General features: G+C 48.7%; 4 protein-coding genes across 7 annotated transcripts; 3 read left to right on the top strand and 1 right to left on the bottom strand.

The window, feature by feature from the left end:
- Positions 1–34: 34 nt before the first annotated feature.
- On the bottom strand, positions 35–7205 carry hsf1 (heat shock transcription factor 1). Its single transcript, XM_034600542.1, has 15 exons — positions 6777–7205; positions 5582–5690; positions 5005–5141; positions 4595–4722; positions 4425–4500; positions 4292–4353; positions 3991–4069; positions 3778–3896; positions 3512–3696; positions 3275–3413; positions 2162–2233; positions 1647–1752; positions 1147–1200; positions 926–974; positions 35–830 (listed from the first exon to the last, which is right to left on the bottom strand). Exons 1-15 carry the CDS (start codon positions 6891–6893, stop codon positions 643–645), a joined length of 1620 nt encoding a protein of 539 aa, XP_034456433.1. The 5' UTR covers positions 6894–7205; the 3' UTR covers positions 35–642.
- On the top strand, positions 6738–14860 carry bop1 (BOP1 ribosomal biogenesis factor). Of its 2 annotated transcripts, none has more exons than XM_034600520.1 (16): positions 6738–7359; positions 8169–8327; positions 8439–8525; positions 8821–8975; positions 9057–9174; positions 9399–9500; positions 12113–12325; positions 12410–12571; positions 12680–12760; positions 12977–13046; positions 13247–13379; positions 13484–13667; positions 13744–14035; positions 14134–14218; positions 14343–14450; positions 14531–14860. In XM_034600520.1, exons 1-16 carry the CDS (start codon positions 7231–7233, stop codon positions 14682–14684), a joined length of 2232 nt encoding a protein of 743 aa, XP_034456411.1. In that variant the 5' UTR covers positions 6738–7230; the 3' UTR covers positions 14685–14860. The 2 variants fall into 2 exon arrangements, with proteins under 2 accessions (XP_034456411.1, XP_034456412.1); XM_034600521.1 differs by having other exon boundaries at positions 7296–7471.
- Positions 14861–15257: 397 nt separating this feature from the next.
- wdyhv1 (WDYHV motif containing 1) lies at positions 15258–17287 on the top strand. 3 transcript variants are annotated; one of them, XR_004615444.1, is made up of 7 exons: positions 15284–15367; positions 15927–16074; positions 16227–16277; positions 16372–16520; positions 16654–16778; positions 16873–17142; positions 17175–17287. XR_004615444.1 is itself a non-coding variant. In XM_034600563.1 (6 exons), the coding sequence occupies exons 1-6, from the start codon at positions 15306–15308 to the stop codon at positions 16998–17000; spliced, it is 615 nt and encodes a 204-aa protein (XP_034456454.1). In that variant the 5' UTR covers positions 15258–15305; the 3' UTR covers positions 17001–17287. The 3 variants fall into 3 exon arrangements, 2 of the variants coding, with proteins under 2 accessions (XP_034456454.1, XP_034456453.1); XM_034600563.1 differs by having other exon boundaries at positions 15258–15367; positions 15975–16074; positions 16873–17287; XM_034600562.1 differs by having other exon boundaries at positions 16873–17287.
- Positions 17288–19483: 2196 nt separating this feature from the next.
- On the top strand, positions 19484–25474 carry lrp12 (low density lipoprotein receptor-related protein 12). The gene is made up of 11 exons (XM_034600519.1): positions 19484–19932; positions 20523–20579; positions 20666–20801; positions 21217–21419; positions 22229–22476; positions 22575–22724; positions 22830–23051; positions 23215–23481; positions 23601–23803; positions 23901–24033; positions 24325–25474. The coding sequence occupies exons 1-11, from the start codon at positions 19887–19889 to the stop codon at positions 25249–25251; spliced, it is 2592 nt and encodes an 863-aa protein (XP_034456410.1). The 5' UTR covers positions 19484–19886; the 3' UTR covers positions 25252–25474.
- Positions 25475–26371: the final 897 nt, after the last annotated feature.

The following is a 26371-nucleotide window of genomic DNA, read 5'->3' as shown; positions in this document are numbered from 1 at the left end:
TGAGACTCACGCGACAGAGAAACACTGAGTGGTACGAGAGCACACTAATAAACTGTTTAATGTGGATCAATCAACAACAACATGGCTGATATCTGATCTGATCTGATCCTTCAATCTGCCTCCATGGTAACAGAGGTGATGGGGGGGGGGGGGTTCTCATTCATAATAAACTTTTCCAAAAATATACAGATTCTTCTCATTGAATCTATATCTTATACATGAAAACAAAGACAAATTAAATCTGACTTCAACATGCAGAACACGGAACAACTGGATCCCATGATCCTACCTCACCTGTCCATGTGACATCATCAACTGAGCTCAGAGCTGTTTCTCATTGGACGGGCAGGTACACACATGACCCTGGTTCGCTGAGATCGTTTTTGTGAGCGTCAAACAGACAATTTAATAAAAGCAGCAAACAGCTCAAATAAAAAACAAAGCTAAAATCAAAGCAAAGGAGGACGCAGGTCTATAAGAATAATATCGATCAATAACATCTGCATTCTAAAAACATGAGCTTTGACCGACTGAACTACAGCTGATTGATGATTTCATCATAGTCTATTGCTGCTGCTGAGTCAGTGCTCAGATTGTCCTGCTGCCATGGTTACGGATTAGTCCTCACACATTTTTATGTTGTCAAAGGTCAGAGTCCAGGTGGGTGTGACTCAACAGGGCGGCCGCGGGGTCATCAGCCGATGGGTCTGACGTAAGGAAAGGCTCCGCCTCCAGCTCCAGCAGCGACGGCAGGTCAGCCCCGCCCTCCCCAAGGTTGATTGGTTCAGACATCAACACAGGTGTGGCAGAGTACTGCACCAGCTGTTTCCCTGGACCAATCAGAACAGCAGAGTCACCCTGACAGTGTGTGTCTGTGTGTATGCGTGTGTGCTTGCTTGTGTTTGTGTGTGTGTGCGTGTGTTACCTGTGTCGCTGCTTCCATCACTTCCTTTCGGAGCGTCTTCAGCCAGCAGCTGATAGGACAGAGACATCACAGTGAGACATCATGTGTGTACTTGTATATTCACCTGTACACATACCTGTATGAACCTATTTGTGTTAATATGGTCAATAAATTACTTAATTATTGCTTTTATTTCAAAATGAGACAGGAAGTGTAGACACAAAAAAGTCTTTTGAACTCACATTGTCCAAACAGTCGAGGTCAAAGTCTCCGGAGGAACAGGGTGAACTGAAAAACTGAACATGGAAACACACGTGACTCAACACGCTCATAACATGTTCATAACACGTTCATATACCGTTAACATGTTCATATACTGTTAACATGTTCATATACCGTTAACACGTTCATATACTGTTAACATGTTCATATACCGTTAACACGTTCATATACCGTTAACACGTTCATATACCGTTAACACGTTCATAACACGTTCATAACACGTTCATATACCGTTAACACGTTCATATACTGTTAGCGTGTTCATAACACGTTCATAACATGTTCATATACTGTTAACACGTTCATATACTGTTAGCGTGTTCATAACATGTTCATATACTGTTAACACGTTCATATACTGTTAACATGTTCATATACTGTTAGCGTGTTCATAACACGTTCATATACTGTTAGCGTGTTCCTAACATGTTAATTTTACGCCACTCTCTGTCAGACTGACCTCGATGATGGGGGAGGTGTCGAAGGTGAAGGTTTGTGTATTGAGGATGTTCTGTAGGTTTTCTAGACTGTTCTCCATAGTGTCCACATGGTCCAACAGTTCAGACCTGAGACAGACAGGAGAGACAGGAGAGAGGAGAGACAGACAGACAGGAGAGAGACAGACAGACGGGAGACAGACAGACAGACAGGAGAGAGACAGACAGGAGAGACAGGAGAGAGGAGAGACAGACAGGAGAGACAGACAGACAGACAGGAAAGAGACAGACAGGAGAGAGACAGACAGATGTGATGTGAAGCTGCTTCCACAGTCTGTAGTTTTAAGTCAATCTTTCTCAAACAGGAGGAACCTGTGCTTTGTCTAGGGACTACTTCCTTGTGGGGATTAACCCAGTGATCAGGCTCTTTAGTAGGATTCACTCAGCTAACTCGAGTCTGCGTGTGATGACATCACCGGCTCACACTTCAATCACACAGATCAATGTTTATTTGTTAATAATAGATTGAATGATTCACTTGTCAGGTTGAGTTGATACGAAGCGCCACACGTCAGGAGAGAATCCACCTGCAGAGGGGGGGGGGAGGGGTCTGAGGGAAGCACAGGGGGGTTAATGACACACCGGAACAGCCAAGGAACACATACACAGTACATTGATAAAGGTGATGAGGGAGGTGACGGGGGGAGGTGACAGGGGAGGTGACAGGGGAGGTGATGAGGAGGTGACAGGGGAGGTGACAGGGGAGGTGATGAGGAGGTGACAGGGGAGGTAACGGGGAGGTAACGGGGAGGTGACAGGGGAGGTAACGGGGAGGTGACAGGGGAGGTAACGGGGAGGTGACAGGGGAGGGGATGAGGAGGTGACAGGGGAGGTAACGGGGAGGTGACAGGGGAGGTAACGGGGAGGTGACAGGGGAGGGGATGAGGAGGTGACAGGGGAGGTAACGGGGAGGTGACAGGGGAGGGGATGAGGAGGTAACGGGGAGGTGACAGGGGAGGGGATGAGGAGGTGACAGGGGGAGATGATGAGGGAGGTGACAGGGGAGGTGATGAGGAGGTAACAGGGAGGTGACAGGGGAGGGGACGAGGAGGTGACGGGGAGGTGACAGGGGAGGGGATGAGGAGGTGACAGGGGGAGATGATGAGGGAGGTGACAGGGGAGGTGATGAGGAGGTAACAGGGAGGTGACAGGGGAGGGGATGAGGAGGTAACGGGGAGGTGACAGGGGAGGGGATGAGGAGGTGACAGGGGAGGTAACGGGGAGGTGACAGGGGAGGGGATGAGGAGGTAACGGGGAGGTGACAGGGGAGGGGATGAGGAGGTGACAGGGGGAGATGATGAGGGAGGTGACAGGGGAGGTGATGAGGAGGTAACAGGGAGGTGACAGGGGAGGGGATGAGGAGGTAACAGGGAGGTGACAGGGGAGGGGATGAGGAGGTAACGGGGAGGTGACAGGGGAGGGGATGAGGAGGTGACAGGGGAGGTAACGGGGAGGTGACAGGGGAGGTGAGAGGAGGTGACAGGGGAGGTGAGAGGAGGTGACAGGGGAGGTAACGGGGAGGTGAGAGGGAAGGTGATAACATGTAGAACCATATGAAGAAGCACTGATTTGAAAAGGGGAGCAGACGTACCGGTCGATGCAGGCGAGGGTCTGACATTTATGCTGATCAGTGGCTGGACTGGAGTTCGAGGTGGGAATGGAGGCAGGTGATTGGCCGGTAGGTGACGGTGGGAGGGGCCCAGAGGAGGCCGGGCTCATCAGAACAATGGCTACAGAAGAGACAGATGAGTCTCACGTCAGAGACAAACACAGACTCAAGAACCGAACACATGGAACCTTTAAGAACTGACTTCCTGTCGGCTGGTACCTGGCGAAGCGTTGGCGGTGGAGGTGTTGGCGGTCGGCAGCGTCTCGTTGTCTTGTAGGATGGAATTGATGAAAGTGGTGGGGGAGAGGGGTGTGTCTACAGGTGAAGCCCCACCTTCCAGAACATGACACACCTCCACCTCAGGACTTCCTGGCTCCTCTTTGATGTTAATTAATTGGCTCTCTCTGGAGACGGAGAACAGTAATAAGTGACTGCTGGACCAGTGAGCTACTGACAACAAGAGCCTTGATCTGATTGGTCCTTACCCTGCGTCCGTCCAGTCAGTGGCTGCGTCCTCTATGATGGGTATGGCCACCTCTGTGATGTCAGAGATGATTGGCCCAGAGGATACAGGGGAGTCAGCTGAGAACAGATTGGCTGCAGCCTGAAGAGGAAGCGCACGAGAAAAGATCCTTCATGAGAACCAATCACGGCTCATTGGCTAACTGAGGTGTGCAGGTGAGTCGGTGACATGTTACCTGCATGTGCTCCAATGAGAACTGCCGACTGTACTTAGGCATGGAGTGGGCGGGGCTGGAGTCATTCAGCATCAGAGGACTGCAGAGAGACTTGTTTACGTTATATTCTCAACACTCACTGGACATCGGTGGGTGAGTTGCTAGTGACCCCCCCCCCGACCCATAACACTTACTGCGACATCAGCACTAACTAAATTACACAGGTAAAAACATCTGAACTAGTTCATAGCAAAGTGTGCAGCATTTGCAGTTTTCAGTGTAGTATTAGTCGTATAAGTTGTAGTATTAGTCGTAAACTTGCATCTTCCTCTTGACTCCCAAGATCCTGTTGGTTTGGATGAGAGACACCAGAAACTGGATCAACTGAGGAGAGAGAGTTTCCATTAGAGCCGTCCCACTGTCTCCCTGTGGAGGAAGGAGCGGAGGAGAAATACCTTGTTGACGACCTTCTGTTGCTGAGTGTGTTTCTGTCTCAGACTGGCCACCTCCCTCCACAGAGCCTCATTTTCACTGCAACACAGATATACACATACTGTTTATATAGACACTCATTGAGCACTTTTCAGTGACTCCTGGACTGAAGAGGTTCTGGTTCTCGTCTTACTGTTTCATGGCAACGATCCTAGAGTCGATGGTTTCCTGTTTTCCCTTCATCAGCTGGACGTCGGTCAGGATTTTATTCACTTCATCTGTAGCGACCTTCACTTCCTCCTGACGCACTGACGAAGACACCTGAACCAATCACAGCACAGAGAGAAGGTTACCGTGGAGAAAGGGACAGACGCTTCACAGGTACATGTCTGTATTTGTTCAGGTTGGAATCTGCTGAGGTGAGTGTGTTGACAGATGAACAGGTGTGACCAGGTGTGACCAGGTGTGAACAGGTGTGACCAGGTGTGAACAGGTGTGACCAGGTGTGACCAGGTGTGAACAGGTGTGACCAGGTGTGAACAGGTGTGACCAGGTGTGACCAGGTGTGACCAGGTGTGACCAGGTGTGTCTACGGGCACATACGTTGGTGACTTTGCGTTTGATGTTCTCCAGCAGGTGTTCTTGTCCTCTGATGAAGAACGGATGTTGGAACTCAGTGTCATCTCTCTCTGGTTTCACTAAACCACTGTGCTCGATGTGCACCACTTTACGGAAGCCATCTGTACGGAACCCCATTCCCAAACAAAAACTAATTTAACGTCATAATACAAACAGGTTAAAGAGTTTCACTGTCAGAACTGTCAATGTTTCATTACCTCCACCAGCAAGCTAATGTTTTCACCCCATTTTTCCAATTGTCAGCAGGATGATGCAATAACTACTATACAGATTTCCAGTAAACACGGTGGAAGGATGGAACAAGGGTGTTCAATATTTTTACTGATTTCTCAGAGAATAATTCATGAATCTTGATGAAAACGATCAGACATATTTAGAGGACTGGTATACATGAGTGTGTGTGTGAGTTGATGCAGCTTGATTAAATTGAAGGGACTGTTGGACCTTGATGGAGGAATGAACTCTACTGAATGATGTTGTGGTTCAGACTGCTGAGCAGTGAAACTAAAAGCTGCACTAACTTGAGAATCTTTATACTCACACATGTTAAGCTGTCGAATGAAGCTGGCCATGTTGTTGTGTTTGAAGAACTTGGGTAGAACTTCTTTCGAGAACCGACCCTGATCAAAAACATGGAAGCTGGTTCCACTCTGAAACAGAACACAGAGTGACATCATTAATAACAATAAACACATGAAGACTCAGAAGCTCCTGATGAACCAGGATCACAGTGTTCCAGTTTCAGACTCAGCTGGTCAAACCTGCAGGTCAGTTTACAGCTGATAATGTGATGAATGATCTTATTAGTGTTCAATGAAGGGAACTGTGTGGGCGTGGCTCAGGGAGCACCTCCAGCTGGACCAGGGGGGTTAGCTGTTGGTTATGTGCCAGATGATTTATGATTTTTGTTTATAGTATTAGTTTTTTTCAAATAAAGATGATAAGTGGTGACTGGTTGATGTGTGGTTGTGTTGGGAGACCCCCGAGGCAAAGGACTTTTCAACAGACTGTAACTGTCACAAAGCAACAATATGATCCAGAACCAGCAGATAAACACGGACAGCGTCCGACAGGACCGCTCCTTCTTACCGCAGCCATCAATCGATTCAGCACACTGGTATATTTTACTATCAAAAAAGAGTGAGAATGTTTTGGCTCCTATCTCTTTGTCTTCCGTTCTCCAAACACTGCTTAGAGTCCCACTAGTTGCTTTACACCGCAAACAGTGATGCTTTTTGTAGATGTCTTAGATCCAGACGACATTTTGTCTAATGTCTATCTACAGCTATCTGCTCGCTATCAACAGAGACAGAGGCTTCCTGCCCCTCACGACAGATTCTGTACAATCACATAAAGAATCTGTTCATAAAGAATATTTTAACAGTAAAAAACCAAATACTCAAGAGTGAAAAACAGGAGGTAAAGCAAACTGTTTGTTACGTTGTAATAACGGTTCTGCACCTGCACTTTACACCACTGTTGCTGTTATTAGTATTATTATTATTAATATTATTGTTGTCGTTAACTCGGTCACATCAAAGCGTCAGAATCATCTGCTGTTTATATCTGTCAAACAAACAGCAGGGGACTGTGACGTCACACTGACTCGGGTGAACAGGTGTTTTTATCGTGTCTCATCTATTGTTAGCATGTTAGCATGTGAGTTTAGTTAGGGCTAGCAGCTAGCGGCTAGCAGCTAACTGTCTGAGGATAGCCGTTATAGAGGCTGCGAGTACCGGGCTCCAGCAGATGAGCGGGTCGGTGTCCGGGTCCTCCACCAGAGTCCACAGTTTGGTGAGGAAGGCCGGGACGTTCCCACCGGGCAGCACCGCTCCTCCTCCGGGAAACTCCATGGAGAAAACCACCCAACGCACCCTGGACTATTAAAAACTGCAGTTAATCTGAGCTACCGATGCTAACTGTTAGCATCCTGAGAGCAGCAGCAGAACTCCAGAACAAACAGCTGTGACTCGGGTCCCGCAGCCTCTGTGCGGGGCTGTGCGGGCTGTGCGGGGCTCGTAAAAGGTTCTTTTAACGGAAACTCCGGTGGAAAATTACAACAAATCCCATCAGACTAACAACTGCGTAACGAGAAGCCTGTCGCCGCCTGATGACGCAATGGAAAACGTAAAGCTAACTCCTCCTTCTTTGACGCGTTACCTTTGACCCTGTAGGCTCCCACGTGGGTGAATGGAGGGGAGCAGCAGCAACATGCGGATCAACGAGCAGAAAGAAGAGGCGAAGAAAGAAGGGATGGGGAAAGTCCGAGAGAAAACGAAGAAGAGGAGTAAAGAAGAAGAGGAAGAAGAAGTGGAAGAGGTGAGACAGACAGGAGGAGGTGACCTGAGGAGGTGACCTGAGGAGGTGCAGGAAGCTAGCTGTTAGCATGCTAAACCAAAACACGTTGCTGTTCAACAGTCTCAGATAAAAGGTGAATAAAGCTGATCGTAACTGAAGAAGAAACCGGACTGAGTCCAGATTCACCCCACAGCTGTTTATACTGCGACCAGCAAAGTAGAGCGGATTCAAATGATCAGATTCTAAACGGACTTCTGAGTGGAAACAGCACGTTAGCTCAGTTCTCCTAATCAGGCTAATCTCAGCTAAAGCTAAATAACAATATACTGGGATCACATGGTGTAATTAACACACACACACACACACACACACTCTGCTCTTCTCACACCATGAACGGACTCTGGCTCCTGTTCAGAGCCTTTGGGTCAGGATCGTTATTTTCTGACTGGAACCATGAAACTTGTAGCTCGAGCTATCTGTTACCCTGGAACCAACAGTGCTGTTAGGAGCCAATGCTTATTAATCATTGTTCACTCATCTGACCTGAAGTTTGACTTAAATGAGATTTATTTGTTTGAAACCGATGTTGACACATTTATTTTTATTCTGGAAGTGATGCCGGATGCTCAACAGTTGCTCATATTCACGTTTTATCAATACTGTTATTGTTACTGTTGTGACGTATTTTTACACAGACTTTTAAACTAAGTTCAGAGACAAATAGAATAAAAATTGTGTGTGTGTGAGATCTGGCAACTCTGTTAAAATCAGCTAGTTTTTGAATTGAGTCGGGTGTGGTGGTCAGTCATTTAACCCTGTGTCTTCTTCAGATCTTCAACCTCAAAAACAAACCTGCCCACGAGGGGGAGGATGGAGATCTGTCCGACAGCGAGGACAGTGTTTACTCAGGACTGGAGGATTCTGGGAGTGACAGCGATGATGATGATGAAGAAGATGAGGTGATGCTGGACTCAGAGCAGACTCAGCAGGTAGAGTTTAATCCAGACAGTTGATTGGCAGGTGGTGACTCACCTGAGAGAAACTACTACTGTTATCAGTGTTCTTCTGTAGAACTTCACCTGTGTCCTGTTGTCCTGCAGACTCCAGAGGGGAAGAAGAAGGAGGGAGGAGTGACAGAGGAAGAGAAGAAAGAAGATGAGTACGCACACGACTCCTCAGACGAGGAGGTGAGGCAAAACGACCTGCGTTCTTCTGGGTTCTGTAATGTTCTGTTGGGTTCCACAGGATCTCTGTTATTTTCTGTCTCTGTTCTGAGATGATCTCCTGATTTTTCTGGGTTTTTTTAACTTTCTGTTTGTTTGTTGATGATCTTTAGGGACTTCGTTCTGTGGGTTCTCTCTAATCAGCTCTCTGACGTTCTCTTGGTTTCTGTCCTGTGCTGTTTAATTCTCTGATTTGGTTCTAAAGCCATCAGCAGTTCTTAATCATTCTACGTTCTCTGACGTTCTTGTTGTGTTGCAGGACATCAGGAACACTGTGGGGAACATTCCCATGGAGTGGTACAAAGACTTCCCTCATATTGGCTATGATCTGGACGGGAAGAAGATCCTCAAACCAATCAGGAACAAGGACGAACTCGATGAGTTCCTGGACAAAATGGAGAACCCGGACTACTGGTGAGCCTGCTAGAATGATACTAGCTCCTCCAATGGTTTAAAGAGAGAATGCTAACAATGCTAACGGCGATGTGTCTGCAGGAGAACGGTCCATGACAAACAGACAGGAAGTGACATCATCCTGTCAGACGAGCAGGTGGCGCTGGTTAACCGTCTGCAGAAAGGACAGTTTGGAGACGTCAACTTCAACGAGTACCAGGTACGTTCAGGTTACTCATGAGGCTCCACCCCCTCAGCCTAAACATGTTACTGCGTTTTCTGTCCAGCTGCTGGACAGGTGGGACACACCTGGACACCAGTTCATGTTGTTTAAGAACAAAGTTTGAAATGTTCGATATTGCGTGATCAGATACAGTGAAGTTGACGGAGTACGTTGTTAAATATGCAGAGTTCCCTCACTGCCTCGTTCTTCTTCCTCCTCAGCCCACGGTGGAGTTCTTCAGTAATGAGGTGATGCTTCATCCCGTCACGAACAGACCTGCTGACAAACGCAGCTTCATCCCGTCACTGATCGAGAAGGAGAAGGTAAAACACACAAATCACAGACGTCAGGGTGTCACACCTGTCTGTCTCCCCCTCTCTCACCTGTCTGTCTCCCCCTCTCTCTCACCTGTCTGTCTCTCCCCCTCTCTCACCTGTCTGTCTCCCCCTCTCTCACCTGTCTGTCTCCCCCTCTCTCTCACCTGTCTGTCTCCCCCTCTCTCTCACCTGTCTGTCTCCCCCTCTCTCACCTGTCTGTCTCCCCCTCTCTCTCACCTGTCTGTCTCCCCCTCTCTCTCACCTGTCTGTCTCCCCTCCTCTCTCACCTGTCTGTCTCCCCCTCTCTCTCACCTGTCTGTCTCTCTCCCCCTCTCTCACCTCTCTGCCCCCCCCTCTCTCACCTGTCTGTCTCCCCCTCTCTCTCACCTGTCTGTCTCCCCCTCTCTCTCACCTGTCTGTCTCCCCCTCTCTCACCTGTCTGTCTCCCCCTCTCTCACCTGTCTGTCTCCCCCTCTCTCACCTGTCTGTCTCCCCCTCTCTCTCACCTGTCTGTCTCCCCCTCTCTCTCACCTGTCTGTCTCCCCCTCTCTCACCTGTCTGCCTCCCACTCTCTCTCACCTGTCTGCCTCCCCCTCTCTCTCACCTGTCTGTCTCCCCCTCTCTCTCACCTGTCTGCCCCCCCTCTCACCTGTCTGCCTCCCCCTCTCTCTCACCTGTCTGCCCCCCCTCTCTCACCTGTCTGTCTCCCCCCCTCTCTCACCTGTCTGTCTCTCCCACTCTCTCTCACCTGTCTGTCTCCCCCCCTCTCTCACCTGTCTGTCTCCCCCCCTCTCTCACCTGTCTGCCTCCCCTCTCTCACCTGTCTGCCTCCCCTCTCTCACCTGTCTGTCTCCCCCCCTCTCTCACCTGTCTGTCTCCCCCCCTCTCTCACCTGTCTGCCTCCCCTCTCTCACCTGTCTGTCTCCCCCCCTCTCTCACCTGTCTGCCTCCCCTCTCTCACCTGTCTCTCTCCCCTCTCTCACCTGTCTGCCTCCCCCTCTCTCTCACCTGTCTGCCCCCCCTCTCTCACCTGTCTCTCTCACCTGTCTGCCTCCCCCTCTCTCTCACCTGTCTCTCTCCCCCCCTCTCTCACCTGTCTGCCTCCCACTCTCTCTCACCTGTCTGCCTCCCCCTCTCTCTCACCTGTCTCTCTCCCCCCCTCTCTCACCTGTCTGCCTCCCACTCTCTCTCACCTGTCTGTCTCCCCCCCTCTCTCACCTGTCTGCCTCCCCTCTCTCACCTGTCTCTCTCCCCTCTCTCACCTGTCTGCCTCCCCCTCTCTCTCACCTGTCTCTCTCACCTGTCTGCCTCCCCCTCTCTCTCACCTGTCTCTCTCCCCCCCTCTCTCACCTGTCTGCCTCCCACTCTCTCTCACCTGTCTGTCTCCCCCCCTCTCTCACCTGTCTGTCTCCCCCCCTCTCTCACCTGTCTGCCTCCCCTCTCTCACCTGTCTCTCTCCCCTCTCTCACCTGTCTGCCTCCCCCTCTCTCTCACCTGTCTCTCTCACCTGTCTGTCTCCCCCCCTCTCTCACCTGTCTCTCTCCCCCCCTCTCTCACCTGTCTGCCTCCCCCTCTCTCTCACCTGTCTGCCTCCCCCTCTCTCACCTCTCTGCCCCCCCCTCTCTCACCTGTCTGTCTCCCCCTCTCTCTCACCTGTCTGTCTCCCCCTCTCTCTCACCTGTCTGCCTCCCCCTCTCTCACCTCTCTGCCCCCCCCCTCTCTCACCTGTCTGTCTCCCCCTCTCTCTCACCTGTCTGCCTCCCCCTCTCTCTCACCTGTCTGTCTCTCTCCCCCTCTCTCACCTCTCTGCCCCCCCCTCTCTCACCTGTCTGTCTCCCCCTCTCTCTCACCTGTCTGTCTCCCCCTCTCTCTCACCTGTCTGTCTCCCCCTCTCTCTCACCTGTCTGTCTCTCACCTCTCTCTCACCTGTCTGTCTCCCCCTCTCTCTCACCTGTCTGTCTCCCCCTCTCTCTCACCTGTCTGTCTCCCCCTCTCTCTCACCTGTCTGTCTCCCCCTCTCTCTCACCTGTCTGTCTCCCCCTCTCTCTCACCTGTCTGCCCCCCCCCCTCTCTCACCTGTCTCTCTCCCCCTCTCTCACCTGTCTGTCTCTCTCCCCCTCTCTCACCTGTCTGTCTCTCTCCCCCTCTCTCACCTGTCTCTCTCCCCCTCTCTCACCTGTCTGTCTCTCCCCCCCTCTCTCACCTGTCTGTCTCTCCCCCCCTCTCTCACCTGTCTGTCTCTCTGCCCCCCCCCTCTCTCACCTGTCTCTCTCCCCCTCTCTCTCACCTCTCTGCCCCCCCCCTCTCTCACCTGTCTCTCTCCCCCTCTCTCACCTGTCTCTCTCCCCCTCTCTCACCTCTCTGCCCCCCCCCCCCCCTCTCTCACCTGTCTCTCTCCCCCTCTCTCACCTGTCTCTCTCCCCCTCTCTCACCTGTCTGTCTCCCCCTCTCTCACCTGTCTGTCTCCCCCCCTCTCTCACCTGTCTGTCTCCCCCTCTCTCTCACCTGTCTGCCCCCCTCTCTCACCTGTCTCTCTCCCCCTCTCTCACCTGTCTCTCTCACCTGTCTGCCTCCCCCTCTCTCACCTGTCTCTCTCCCCCTCTCTCACCTTTCCCCAGGTGTCTAAACTGGTCCATGCGATAAAGATGGGCTGGATCAAACCTCGACGGGTGGAGGACGACACTCGGGGTCATTTCTACGACCTCTGGGCAAGCGAGGACTCGTCCATCCTGGCCAGACATAAGATGCACCTCCCCGCCCCCAAGATCCCACTACCTGGTCACCATGAGTCCTACAACCCCCCACCTGAGTACCTGTTCACCGAAGAGGAGGTACGTCACATGACGAGGATCTCACCTGTTTGACTCACCCGGTTATAGAACAGATAGAACATCTCTCTCTCTCTCTCTCTGCAGTTCGCTCTGTGGGAACAGCAGGATCCGTCAGACAGGAAGTTGCCATTTGTTCCCAAGAAGTTCTCGAGCCTCCGTCAGGTCCCGGCATTTCCTCGTTTCCTCCACGAGAGGTTTGAGCGCTGCCTCGACCTTTACCTGTGTCCCCGACAGAGGAAGATGAGGGTAGCTAGCATCAGTTTACCCGTGATAAACAGATTATAAGAAAAGCTCCTGCAGCCAATCAGAGCACAGTGTGTCTGTGGAGGTGATCAGCGATCTGTCTGTTTTCAGGTGAACGTAAATCCAGAGGATTTGATCCCAAAACTTCCCAAACCCAAAGACCTGCAGCCGTTTCCTACCACACAGTCTCTGGTACGTCAACATGTTTGTCTTCTTACTGTTCCGATGACGCCACACGTGTTCAGTCTCCCCTGAAGATGTACACACACACACGTACACACACACACGTACACACACACACACACACACACACACACACACACACACACACACACACACTCACACACACTGCCAGCAAACAGGCGACTCTTACTCCCATGATGTAATCTGTTATACGTGTGTTTTCAGGTTTACAAGGGGCACAGCGGTCTGGTTCGCTCCATCAGTGTGTCTCCATCAGGACAGTGGCTCGCTTCAGGTAACTCACCTATCAAAACACACTCCACCTGTATGACATCATGCTGCTGCTTGATTGGGGGAGTGGCCTCTGGTTGTTAACGCTATACACAGTCCAGTGTCTCACTGTAAATGTGTCCTGTGATTGGCTGTTGGCCAGTGAAATGCACCATGGGAGTTGTAGTTGATTGCTCATCTTGTGCTGGTTCTGTGTTCATCCAGGTTCTGATGATGGTTCTGTGCGGTTCTGGGAGGTGTGTTCGTCTCGCTGTTTGAAGACAGTCCAGGTGGGTGGAGCTGTGAAGAGCATCACTTGGAACCCAAATCCTTCTGTGTGCCTGCTGGCTGTCGCAGTGTAAGTACCAGCCTGTCCAACTGTCTGCGACCTGTTATGTTCCACATGTATCACTGTGCTTGGAGCAACCACTGAGTGCTGACTTGTCTCTCTCTCTGTTTCAGGGACTCCGTGGTGTTGATCCTGTCTCCCTCTTTGGCAGACAAACAGGTCGTGTCATCGTCAGAGCGACTCCTCTTAGGTCAGCAGGAGGCGGGGGCAACAGAGGAGGCTGGCTCTGTCACCTGGAGTGACACTGAGGGGGAGGAGCTAAACCAGGGGATCCGCCTCAAAATCCAACATCCCAAAGTGAGAAAACACTGATTGATTTTAGAATCCTTATTAATACCTGAACTCAACTAACTGATCACTGTTGATCCCTCAGGCTGTCCACCAGGTAGCATGGCATGCTAAGGGCGACTACCTGGCGTCCGTGATGCCGGATCACTCAAGCCACCTGCAGGTCTTCATCCACCAGGTGAGCAAGAGACGCAGTCAGAACCCCTTCAGGAAGAACAAAGGCCTGGTTCAGTGTGTATCCTTCCACCCTGTTCGGCCCTACTTCTTTGTGGCCACGCAGCGCTCTGTCCGGATCTACAACCTGGTCAAACAGGAAATGACCAAAAAACTACAGGCAAACTCCAAGTGGATCTCCAGCATGGCCGTCCACCCTGGAGGTAACCTAACACACCAGATCCACCTCGACACCAAATTGACTACAACACCTCTGTGACTGTTGGAACATTTAAATCACTGTCTCACTTTCTGTCGAAAGGTGATCATGTGATCTGTGGAAGTTACGACTGTAGACTGAGCTGGTTTGATCTCGACCTTTCAACCAAACCCTACAAGATGTTACGGTACAGTAATCGCCTGTCAATCAAACCCCCTGCCCTCACCTATCAATTGATCAGGTTTTGATTGTTCCTTCTGTGTGTTGTAATTTTGTTGGTATTGATCACATTGATCACTTCCTGTCTGCAGACACCATAAAAAGGCAGTGAGGGGTGTGGCCTATCACAGAACTTACCCTTTGTTTGCGTCGGCGTCTGATGATGGATCAGTGATCGTCTGTCACGGGACTGTTTACAAGTAATACACACACTCGTATGCACAATACTGTGATACACAGATACACACATAAATACTAACACCTCTCCCCCCCCCTCCAGTGACCTGCTGCAGAACCCGCTGATCGTCCCGGTGAAGGTCCTCAGAGGTCATGTGATCACTCACGACCTTGGTGTTCTGGATGTGACCTTCCACCCCACACAGCCCTGGGTCTTCTCTTCCGGTGCGGACGCGACCATCCGCCTATTTACCTAGCAACCTGCTCGACAACCAACCAATAATCTGTCCAGCAGCTCCCTGGTTGGCAACCAGCTAACTAGGTTGCTAGGTTACAAGCTGTTGTAGAAACTTTGTTTTTGACTGTTTTCACTTTTAACCTCAAAACTATTATTGTCTTTGTCATTAATTAAACCCAAACTTTCTGACCTGTTTGTTCTGTTGATTTATTTTGTTATGTTTGTTGCATCATCAGCTGTGTGTTGTTACCGTGGTGATTCAGGAGTGCATGGCGTCTGAACTGAACCACACGACAGTTACAATCAGTTAAATGTTTAAAAAGCTGTTATAGAATATAAATAAACTGTTTACTTTTATAAAACTAAAGCACCGTCCATCAATAAAATAGGTTGAGTTTTATTTTGAAGTGTGCATTTGACTAGAACAGGTTCAGTATAAAAAGAACTGCACAGAAATTCAACGAAAATACGAAATACATCACAGCAGATTTGCTAATGTTAATTTCCGGTGGAGAGTTCTTAGTTTTCAGCAATTCACAGAAAATCAGCGCGTTTAAAAAACGTCTCACTGCACTTTTAATATGATAGGGCACAGTCTACAGGATGTGACGTATTACAACTACTTCCGGGAAGCCTCGACATGAAGCGTGAAGACGGAATCACACCGACCCGCGAAAACTGCGTTTACAGCAGCTGTTACTGGTAAATACTGATCGATCAGCTGACTGCAGCAGCCTGATCAGCTGACTGCAGCAGCCTGATCAGCTGACGGATCGATATCAGCAGATCAATGACTGGAAACTTCAGACTAACAGCACACAGTGTGTGTGTGTGTGGAGGCCAGAGGCTTCTTTCAAAATAAAATGCAACTCTTTGAATTCTTGTTGGTTCCAGATCAAACAGTAAACCAACAAAGAGATGAAAGCTAAAGCAGATATTTTATATTCTTGGTTAATTTACGTTCATTTATGTTTATCTTCATTAGCTTTTTGTCCAAAACTATTGATTCACATTAATTCATTTTAGTTTGACATAGTAGTTTACAGTTAATTCTGTTAATGGAGTGGTGGCTTGTGAGAACCTGGTTCTCCAGCTGATTCTAACTTCTAACACCTGATTGGCTGCTGAGTGTTGGTCCCAGCATCAGGTTCTACACAGTCTGGTTCTTGTGTCTGTCCTGACGGAGGGATCCTCACAAGTGACTCTGAGGTTTCAACAGGTTTTTTGATTGATTGATTGAGTTTGTTCTGACTGTTCTCAGGGTTCTGCTGGTGTCTGACTGGTTGTGTTGTATGTTCTTGTTTTATAGTGAAGAAAATGTTTGGAAACTTTGCGAGTTTGTCAAGAAGGAGAGAACCGCACCACTGGAACATCTGTCTGTGGTTTTCATCTCAAATGAGAACCGAATGGTGAGAACTCTCTCTACACAATGTCCACATCTGTCACGTTCTATAAATGTCAGGTCCTTCTCTCAGGCGCTCTGAAATATATGTTGTGTTCTTGAGAAACACCTGTCTGGTTCTAAAGCTGATGTTCAGTAACGTTCTCTGTTTTCCGTCAGGTTCCTCTGTGGAAACAGAAGTCTGGACGTGGAGACCAGCCGGTGATCTGGGTCTGTGATTATACTGTGTTTTTGATGATGTCACAGACATGGAACAGTAATTATGTCATGATCATGTCACTGATGACATCACCGTGTGTTTCAGGACTATCATGTGATCTTGATGGTCAGAGGTCTTCAGTCGGACGCTCTAGTTTATGATTTGGACTCTGAGCTGTCGTTTCCCTGCAGCCTGAAACTGTACGGCGCCAAGGCCCTCCGCTCCGATCGCAACATCAGACCCGACTACCACAGGTAACCTGAACGCACACCTGAACGCCACAGGTAACCTGAACGCCACAGGTAACTCACCTGAACGCCACTAGAAACACACCTGAACAGAAACTCACCTGAACGCCACAGGTCACTCACTCTTCTCTTCTAACAGGAAGTTGCGTGTCGTACCTGCTGACAGCTTCCTGTTGAAGTTTGCGTCTGATCGATCTCACATGAAAGCGTCCGACGGGTCCTGGAAGATGCCGCCCCCACCATACCCCCCCATTCACACAGCAGGTCACATGTCGCCTCCTGTCACTTCAGCATGCCATTATGATGTATTCCATGTGACCTTGTGATGACATCATGCTGTGATGCGTTTCCTCCTCAGAGAGTCACATGAACCTGGATGACTTCATCAGTATGGACCCTGCTGTCGGCTGGGGGACGGTCCTCAGTCTGGATCACTTCCTGCGGAGCTACGCAGAAAACTCTTCATCAGCGTCATCATCATCGTAGCTGTCGCTGCAGACATTCATGTTTTTTGATTTGTAAGAGTCTGACACATGTGGACATAAAAACTTTTAGCTACAACTCCCATGGTGCATTTCTGCTAAGCATAATCAAGAGCTGCAGCAGCAACAGCAGTGGATGCTCATGGGTCAGAAACATTAAAAATAATTCAAACTGGAGGTCAGAATATGAACCAGTCTGATGGTTCTGTTCCCAGGAGAGTTCGGCTGTTCTGAACGTTCAGACGTTAAAGGAACAGACACAGCGACTCACCTGTCTGTACCTGCACACACCTGGTTTCTGGATCAGGTTTTTTCCAACCTGGTTTATCATTTCCTGGTTTGAACCATAGACCAATAAAGATTGATGGCATGAGGTCAAATCATATCAATCGCCCCCTGGCTGCTGAATAGTATTGGTCACAAACCCCCCCTCCTCCATGTTAACAGATGGGACATGGACTGAACTAAACATCTGAAAAAGTGGACATTAAATAAATGTTTGTTAAAAATGGTTTCTGTCATTTCAGGTCGTTCTTATCACTCTGATGTTTGTTCAACTGATCAGTTTGGTTTGAATTAGTTATTTGATGATATAAAAACAGGCAGAGTCAGCAGGACCAACACGCCTCCACTCCACGATCACTTCTGCTCAGACTGTAAATGTCATCAGAACAAGATAGCAGCGTTTGCATCAGGTGTTAGTGTAGTGTTGACAAATGAGCAGAGGCATAACCACATCAACAACGTGAAATTAACATGTAATCAATAAGTCCTGATCTCAGACTGAACGGCCACGCTCTGGAATAATAACAACCACATATGTGCAGGTTCGACAGTGGGTGGGGTTTGACCTTCTCTCTGGGAACATTTGTTAATGCAGCGGGTGGGGGGGGGGTGACCTCGCAGCAGATGGCGACTTTCACTGTGTGTGTGGGGGGGGGGGGGGGGGGCAGAGAAAAGGAAACAATGGAACAGCTGAAAGTCTGCCGACCCACACGACAGATGTGAAAACACATGTTCAGTTCACGTGTTTGGAAACAAGTCCTGCACGACACATGTAATCAACTACTTCTTCACACAGGGACAGCACATATACTGAAGTTAGGAAGACAGCAACAAATACACATCCATCTATCCATCTATCCACTGATGTTAAATGTAAGAGATTTAAATGAAACTTTATTAAATAAAGTTGTCTTGTGTGTTTCCAGATCCTGGTGCTTTATACTTCTACATTTCACAGAGGGATATTGAATTGTTTTCTTCTTCTTCACTATCAACAACATAAAGGAACAAACATGACTGTCTTGTTTCTCTGAATCTCTGCTGCACCATTTTCAAATGGAAGAAAACAATTCAAAACAAGAATTACTTCATCTAATAACAGATCAATTTATTTACCAAGTAATGTTCAGTTTATTTATAAAGCAAAATTCAGTTTATTTGAAAAGTAAAATAAATTGTATTTATAATTTAAATATTTGTATTTAATAAGTCATATTTAATTGATTTATAATGTAAATATTTAGTTTATAAAGTAAATGTTCAGTTAATTGTAATATGTTTATTATAGTTTTTCAGTTACAAAGTAGATTTGATTATTGTAAAGTAAGTAAATGTTTTCTAAAAAATATATTTATTTAATCTGATTTAGCGGATTAAAGAGAAACAGAAGATAATCTCGTTGTTGATTGGTCGGTGGATAAAAGAAAACTACGTGTTCATTACGTCACAGTCTAACTGTAGTTGTCCAGCTCGACACAAAGCTAACAGCTAACAGCTCAGAGGAACCAGGAGAAGCTAGCAGCTAACAGCTAACAGCGCAGAGCAGAGGAACCAGAGGAACCAGGAGAACCAGGGGAAGCTAGCAGCTAACAGCTCAGAGGAACCAGGAGAACCAGGAGAACCAGGGGAAGCTAGCAGCTAACAGCTCAGAGGAACCAGGAGAACCAGGAGAACCAGGGGAAGCTAGCAGCTAACAGCTCAGAGGAACCAGGAGAACCAGGGGAAGCTAGCAGCTAACAGCTTAGAGGAACCAGGAGAACCAGGGGAAGCTAGCAGCTAACAGCTCAGATGAACCAGGAGAAGCTAGCAGCTAACAGCTCAGAGGAACCAGGAGAAGCTAGCAGCTAACAGCGCAGAGGAACCAGGAGAAGCTAGCAGCTAACACAGACAGTGAAAATGTCGTCAGACTGACACTAACATCTCACCCGCTTGTCTCCGTTATCTCGGGTTAGCTCTGGTTAACCCGGGTGACTGTCGGACTGGTCCCCCGCTTAGCTGCGTTAAAATGTCCCAGCTAACCGTCCAGTGTTATTAATGTTAGCCTCGTTAGCCGGACTCCAGCTGCTAGTTTGTGGTCAATTGTTTTGTATAGAAGAAGCAGGCTAGCCAAAGAGCTAGCCTCTCTTTATTGAATCTAGCTAGCTGCTGGTTCAAGTAGTCAGCTAACCCGTTATCCAGTAACGGGTTAGCTATAGTAAGGGGGTAATAACCGGGGTAATAACCGGGTCTTAATCATGTATCGGATTGTTCTGACCATCGAGCTCGTTCCCGAAGCGAAATGTTGTTAAAACAGTCCAGTACTTTTAGCTAGCAGAGCTAGCGTTAGCTGTTAGCCAGCAGGAATCCGATTTCTTTGTTTCCATCGGCAGCTGATGGTTTATGATGTGAGCGCAGGTTAGCGCTGTTAGCTTAGTTAGCTGGTAGATGATAGACAGGGCAGCCAGTTGACTGGTTTAGTGTTTGTGTGTTAGCAGATGCAAAGCTAACAGATTAACCAGTAAACACGGGTCTGAGATCAGCGGACACCCCAGAGTAGTGTGAGGCTGACATGCAGCTGTAAGTTCCCCGATCATCAGCACTTCACACCCGACATCAAGGAGGCAACATGGCCCTCGGGTCAGCGTGGGTCGTCTACCTGCTCATACTGTCAGGTGAGTCCACTGACTCTGGATCAGCTGTTACAAACATGGAGTTAATGCACCACTGCTCATTAATCAGTTCAGGGGTCTGTTGGTGAAGCATCAAATGTGGGGGACTCCATAACGAAATTGTTTATGATTATACATGATGAATGTGTGTTATTTTAATAAACGTGTATAATCCTTTTACTCTGTTTATACTTTTACATTTCCTTGTGATTATATTGTTATTACTGATGTCCATTTTTTGACTTTTCTCTTTGCGGCTGCTAATTTCCACGTTTTGTTATTTATCTGAGCGTATTCACTTTAATTGTTTGTACCTGAACATACTGAGGTTGAGCTTGTTTGCGGAGGACGTTGGTTGAAATATGTTGATAAATCTGATTTATCCTAATATCTGTTTTTTTTATTTGATAATTAAACAAATTTCAAGCTAGTTTTCTGTTTAAAGTTGTCACATTAAACAGTATTTCAGTTTTGTGATGATTGTTGGACCCGATGATGTCATGCAGCTTCTGTGTTAGCTGGAAGAGATTAGGTGATGTTAGCTCTTTCTTGTTCTCATCTTGTTAACTATCTGTGCACTAATGCTTTCCCAGGATGCATTGCTGCCTCTCAGAGGAGCGACAACGTCTATGTATCTGGAATTTCCAACGGTGAGGTCACAACCACAATAATGAAGCATCAGCGATTCACAAAACAAAACCCTCAGGCCAAACTAACCAAATCTTTCTCTGTGCAGCCTGCAGCGACGTGGCGGAGCTCCTGCGGGCGTCCAGCGGCATCATCACCAGCCCTGGTTGGCCCTTCCAGTATCCAGCCAGACTGAACTGCAGTTGGAACATCAGAGCTCGACCTGGAGACACCATCACCGTCAGGTAACATTCATGCAGATCGTTTCCAAGGTTACAGCACCAGAAAAATCCAAGTGTTTCACAGGACATCATTCTTCATGTCCTCACACCAGTGTGTGTGTGTGTGTGTGTGTGTGTAAATATTATAACATCATATTTTTCAGCTGAAGATTTATCGTAGATGGAACAGAAACATATAGCAGCTGATATCAGAGAAAATGTTTAATATCAGTATGAACAAAGCGGTCGACCGTCAGCACTGATATCAAAGAAGCTTTTTTACAAAAACACATTAAAACTAAATGGATTAAAAAGCGCTCAACATATGTTTCCAAATTTATTCTAATGAATTTAAATTGTAAACTATCGGATCCAAGAACCACCTTCAGATTCACCCATAAAATAAATTTGACTTATTTCTATTTGTGTCCTCTGGTAGTTTCCAGGACTTTGACCTGCAGGGTTCCCATCATTGCTCGTCGGACTGGATGTCCATCAGCAGCTACAGGAGCCTGGATGGACTGAGGGTTTGTGGTTCATCGCTGCCCCCGCCCTATATCTCGTCCCAGGACCATGTCTGGATCCACTTCCACTCTGATGACAGTCTGACAGGAAAAGGCTTCAGACTGTCCTACATCACTGGTGAGGACTCGGCACGTACAGGTCAGGGATGTTTCAGCCTCCTGAGGCTGATTCACATATTTCTCAGTGCAGTGGGAATTTGAACTGACAGCCTTTCTGACCTGGACTTTAAAGCCAGGTTCACATTACACGATTTTCAGCCTGATCCACAGTCGCCGATGAGTTTTACAAGTTTCATACTAAAGCCCCTGATCGGCCCCTGATTGGGATTTGTTAATTCATCAAAGGTGCAGTTAGAGAGGCTCGCCGACACATCCCAGACTCTGATCAGATTTCCAACCTGCTGGAAATCTGTTCAGAGTTCAAACCATTCTGGCCATCTCCAGCCAATCAAAGCACGTGGTGTGGTGAAGGTACATGTAGTGTATTATGTTTTACACAGCACATAATCACACATGGAACTCGATCAATGTGGCCTGAGCCATTGTCTATTCTTTACAACTGTGGTGTCCAGTGAAGCATTTCACCTCCTCCTGCCTGATGTCTCAGTCTGAGCAGGACGACAGAAGAGCAGGAGGATCAGTCCACTTCACTTTCTCCGGTGTGAGACCCCCTATCACCAGTCAGTTGTGTAGTTTGAATTCTCTATTGTAAGACTCCCGATCACAAGACAGTGAGTCGTGTAGCGTGAACTCGGCTTAAGCAGCAGAGCTGGCGCCTCCTCTGTCTGTTACATAACTGTCTACAGAACAGATGACAGGAGAGTGCCGTAACTCTGGATGAGAGGATGTAAATGCTCTCTGCTGATCCATGAACAAGGAGTGAAGAATCATCTGTTTTAGTAAATCAATATGGCCTTGTTGTTCTAGGTAAGCCAGAGGCGTCCAGCTGTGATGTGGACCAGTTCCACTGCTCTAACGGAAAGTGCATCCCAGACTGGTGGCGCTGTAACTCCATGGATGAGTGTGGTGACAACTCAGACGAGGAGCTGTGTGTGGACTCGCCCTTCTCCTTCCAGCCCTGCAGCCTCAACCAGTTCCCTTGCCTGTCCCGCTACACCCGCATCTACACCTGCCTGCCGCACAGTCTGCGCTGCGACGGCAGCATCGACTGTCAGGTAACAGCAGCTCAGTCACCCTTACCTGAAGCTGTGGCTATGCGTTTTATTCAGCCCTCGACCACAGTCGTTAGAGTGTCAGTTGTTTTTTTCCACAGGACCTCGGTGATGAGATCGATTGTGACGTTCCCACCTGTGGAGAATGGTTGAGGAACTTCTACGGCTCCTTCAGTTCTCCAAACTACCCTGACTTCTATCCTCCAGGGAGTAATTGCACCTGGCTGATCGACACAGGAGACCACAGGAAGGTAACATCTGACCTCTGACCTCATCACAGTCGACCTGACAGGGGCTTGATTTCCACCAGCTCCTCCCTGGACTTATGTTTTCCTCCCTACGTTCTCCTCCTGCAGGTCATTCTGAGGTTCACAGACTTTAAGCTTGACGGAACAGGTTATGGAGACTATGTGAAAGTCTACGATGGTCTCGAGGAGAACCCTCGCCGTCTCCTCAGGGTGTTGACTGCCTTCGACTCCAGGGCGCCGGTGGCTGTGGTTTCATCTTCCGGTCAGCTACGAGTTCACTTCTACGCCGATAAGATTAACGCTGCCCGAGGGTTCAACGTCACCTACCAGGTGTGCTTGATTTGACCTGGGTTCTTTGGGTTCTGCAGCAGCAGATTCTGCTTTATCTTTTGTGGTTCTGACTCGATGCTCAAGTTCATTTTTAAGGTGGATTGTGGGCTTCTGTGGGTTTTTCGTGGGTTCTGTTTAACCTGTCTTTCTGTGTGTTCTTAAGGTGGATGGGTTCTGCCTGCCCTGGGAGGTTCCCTGTGGGGGGAACTGGGGCTGTTACACGGAGCAGCAGCGCTGCGATGGCTACTGGCACTGTCCCAACGGTCGGGATGAGCTGAACTGTTCTTCGTGTCAGGAGGACGAGTTCCCCTGTTCCAGAAACGGAGCGTGTTACCCTCGATCAGACCGTTGCAACTACCAAAACCGCTGCCCCAATGGTTCTGATGAAAAGAACTGCTTTTTCTGTCAGCCTGGGAACTTCCACTGCAAGGTACTGAACAATTTGGGAAACATAAACCCAAACAAAACCGAGATTAAGTGTCTGAGCTAAGGTTCAGACAAAAAATAGATATTTTTCAGTAACATCAATTTAACCTTTGACCTCTGCAGAATAACCGCTGCGTGTTTGAGTCGTGGGTTTGCGACGCTCAGGACGACTGTGGAGATGGTAGTGACGAGGAGAGCTGTCCCGTCATCGTTCCCACCAGAGTCATCACGGCTGCCGTCATCGGCAGCCTCATCTGTGGCCTCCTCCTGGTCATTGCCCTCGGCTGCACCTGCAAACTCTACTCGCTGCGCATGTTTGAACGCAGGTGAGGACGCAGCGACGCCTCAGAGACCTTTACTTGTCACCTCCTCTGATTGGTAATGGCTTCTCAGTGATTGGAGCTCTCTGATTGGTCATTTCAGGTCTTTTGAGACTCAGCTGTCCAGAGTTGAGGCAGAGCTGCTGAGGAGGGAAGCCCCGCCCTCTTATGGTCAGTTGATCGCCCAGGGACTGATCCCACCCGTGGAGGATTTCCCAGTGTGCTCTGGGAGTCAGGTAGAGATCTTTTTGTTGTCTACATGGTCATTACCCACCCGACCGAATCACAATGCAGATTTTGGTGCCCGAGCAGTATCATCAGCAGGACTGTCTGTGCTCCTTGAAGCTGAGCTTCAGTTTCTAACCGAAACACTTTGATCGCCGTCTCCCTGAGACCTCCTTCAGCATGAACATGTCTCGCTCATGTTGTCGAGTTTGTTGTGTGTTACAGCGCCCCCACATGCCTTGGAAATGTCAGTGTTGAAATTTGATGTCTGATGGTTTTGTTTTTTTGTTCTGTCTCCTCAGGCGTCTGTCCTTGAAAACCTTCGTCTGGCCGTCCGCTCTCAGCTCGGTTTCACCTCCCTCAGACTCCCTTCCTCCAGTCGTCATAGCAACCTTTGGCGCCGGCTCTTCACCTTCTCACGGTCACGGCGGTCAGGTTCTTTGGCTCTGGTCTCTGCTGACCTGGAGGACAGCGCAGGCACTGGTAGCACTGGGAGTTCTGGTTCAGACCTGCTGTCTCCGGACTCGGACGATACAGACACAGAGGGTGAGCGAGGGAGGGAGAGAGGTGTGGGTGCGGTGGGCGGGCCTGTTGCCCCCCTCCCTCAGAAAACCCCACCGTCCACTGCTGTTGAGGCTGTGGTATCTGTGACAACGTCTGCGACGCCTATGACCCCAATACCGGGCAGCGATAGGTGTCGTGACCGGCCCAGAGAGGCGCCGCCACCTTCCAGTCCTGTCACAATGGCAACATCCAATCCAGATCCTGAATGTCACAGTGATACCTCAGAGATACAGGCCCCGCCCACCTCTGCCCTGCATCGTCTGGCCCAGAACCTGCACCGTTTCGCTAGGAACCTGACAAGGACAAGTCAGAACCAACAGAACCAGACCTGGACCAATCACAGCCCACTCCATCAGCTGGAGACAGGAAGACACGGGTCCGAAGCTCCTGAGCGACGAGGGAGCAGAGACGAGGAAGAAGATGTGGAGCTTCTCATCCCTGTGTCCGACTCTGACTCCTCCTCATCATTGGTCAGCGATGTCCATCAACCGCTGCTGGAACCACACCCCTCGTCCTCCACAGGCCACGCCCACCGTCATCACAGAGGGCGGGATGGCCCCTGTGAACACTGTGGGATCGTCCACACAGCACAGATCCCTGACGCCTGTCTGGAGGCAACAGGCAAGATGGAGAGCAGTGACGACGAGCTGCTGCTGCTCTGCTAACAACCTGCGTGGGCTAACATGCTAACTGACACATCAATACTACGAGTACTACCCTGACCCATCATCTAAAGTTAGCGTACATGCTAACCGACATGACTACTGCTAATACAATCCTGTCCTTACACCTACAGTTAGCTAACATGCTCCAGGATTGGTAAACAGTAACACTGACACAACACTTAAAATTTTAGACAGCAAGCCAACATGCTAACACTTAGCACTGGATGACTACTAGCCAACACTTCAGACTGAGAAACTAGCCATAATCTAACCCCTTTTAGCATGCGTTAGCATGTTAGTTGGACTACAGGTGAGTGCTCAGCAGCCCTCCAGTGATATGAACCAATTAGAGATGAAGGGAGTGATGTCATTATGGTAATGAAACCCACCCCCCCACCCATCCCCACATGTTCCCTGGTCCGTCCGTTAAAACACCCCCCCTCTTCCCAGCAGCTGGACGTCCTCCATGGTATGGCTTCCTCAATAGACTTCCTGGTACGACTGTAAACTGAGTCCTGACAGAACAATCTGATGGTTCCTGTGATGAGTCCAAGGAACCTCGTCTGCCTCTGAACTGTGGACGTGCAACAGTTTAAATGGTCCTTTCTCCATTTCCCCGTCTGTGCTGTTTAAGGAAATGATGAGTAACAAGGGTCATGTGACCAATGGAGGCAGCCAAATACAAGATTCCCTAAAGTTTGATCGTCACAGAATTTCAACTCAAAAGTCCATTTTCTGAGGGTTCAATCGTTTCCACCTTGATCATGTAGAAACCTGTCACCTGCACTGTAATGTATCTTTACTATATATTTATATACACACCACTGCTTATATATGAAATTATATAGCTCCCATTGAAGATCAGCCCATCGTCTCGGAGACAACATGTAACACGACACACTAAAATAAACATCTGGATGATGTTGTAAATCAGAGTCCGTCACCTTGAACATCTGGACCATCGTAGAAACCCTTCGTGCTGACGGCTCTGATCAGCTAAAGTCTCGAACACCCATGAGGCTGCGGTAGCGAACAATGACGTGTGTGGAGCAGCAGGTGCTCCCGATATTTATTCCTCAATATTGTCATTTAACATTTAACTTCATGACCTGTAGCCATA

The sequence above is a fragment of the Hippoglossus hippoglossus genome, chromosome 11, assembly GCF_009819705.1.
Source record: "Hippoglossus hippoglossus isolate fHipHip1 chromosome 11, fHipHip1.pri, whole genome shotgun sequence".
Lineage (NCBI taxonomy): Eukaryota > Metazoa > Chordata > Actinopteri > Pleuronectiformes > Pleuronectidae > Hippoglossus > Hippoglossus hippoglossus.
The sequence above is the reverse complement of the archived record's forward strand: the minus strand, read 5'-3'. Positions and strand labels throughout refer to the sequence as shown.

Bases quoted from the DNA above. Each gene is read 5' to 3' on its own strand.
- hsf1 (XM_034600542.1), bottom strand. From the start codon at position 6,893: ATGGAGTTTCCCGGAGGAGGAGCGGTGCTGCCCGGTGGGAACGTCCCG. The intron at 4,354-4,424 runs GTATTTCTCCTC...CTCTCTCCTCAG, and splicing joins AACAGAAGGTCGTCAACAAG to TTGATCCAGTTTCTGGTGTC. The intron at 1,753-2,161 runs GTGAATCATTCA...TGTCTGTCTCAG, and splicing joins GTATCAACTCAACCTGACAA to GTCTGAACTGTTGGACCATG.
- bop1 (XM_034600520.1), top strand. From the start codon at position 7,231: ATGGAGGGGAGCAGCAGCAACATGCGGATCAACGAGCAGAAAGAAGAG. The intron at 8,526-8,820 runs GTGAGGCAAAAC...GTTGTGTTGCAG, and splicing joins ACGACTCCTCAGACGAGGAG to GACATCAGGAACACTGTGGG. The intron at 14,036-14,133 runs GTAACCTAACAC...TTCTGTCGAAAG, and splicing joins CATGGCCGTCCACCCTGGAG to GTGATCATGTGATCTGTGGA.
- wdyhv1 (XM_034600562.1), top strand. From the start codon at position 15,306: ATGAAGCGTGAAGACGGAATCACACCGACCCGCGAAAACTGCGTTTAC. The intron at 15,368-15,926 runs GTAAATACTGAT...GACTGTTCTCAG, and splicing joins GTTTACAGCAGCTGTTACTG to GGTTCTGCTGGTGTCTGACT. The intron at 16,779-16,872 runs GTCACATGTCGC...TTTCCTCCTCAG, and splicing joins CCCCCCCATTCACACAGCAG to AGAGTCACATGAACCTGGAT.
- lrp12 (XM_034600519.1), top strand. From the start codon at position 19,887: ATGGCCCTCGGGTCAGCGTGGGTCGTCTACCTGCTCATACTGTCAG. The intron at 23,052-23,214 runs GTGTGCTTGATT...TGTGTTCTTAAG, and splicing joins GGTTCAACGTCACCTACCAG to GTGGATGGGTTCTGCCTGCC. The intron at 23,804-23,900 runs GTGAGGACGCAG...TGGTCATTTCAG, and splicing joins CTGCGCATGTTTGAACGCAG to GTCTTTTGAGACTCAGCTGT.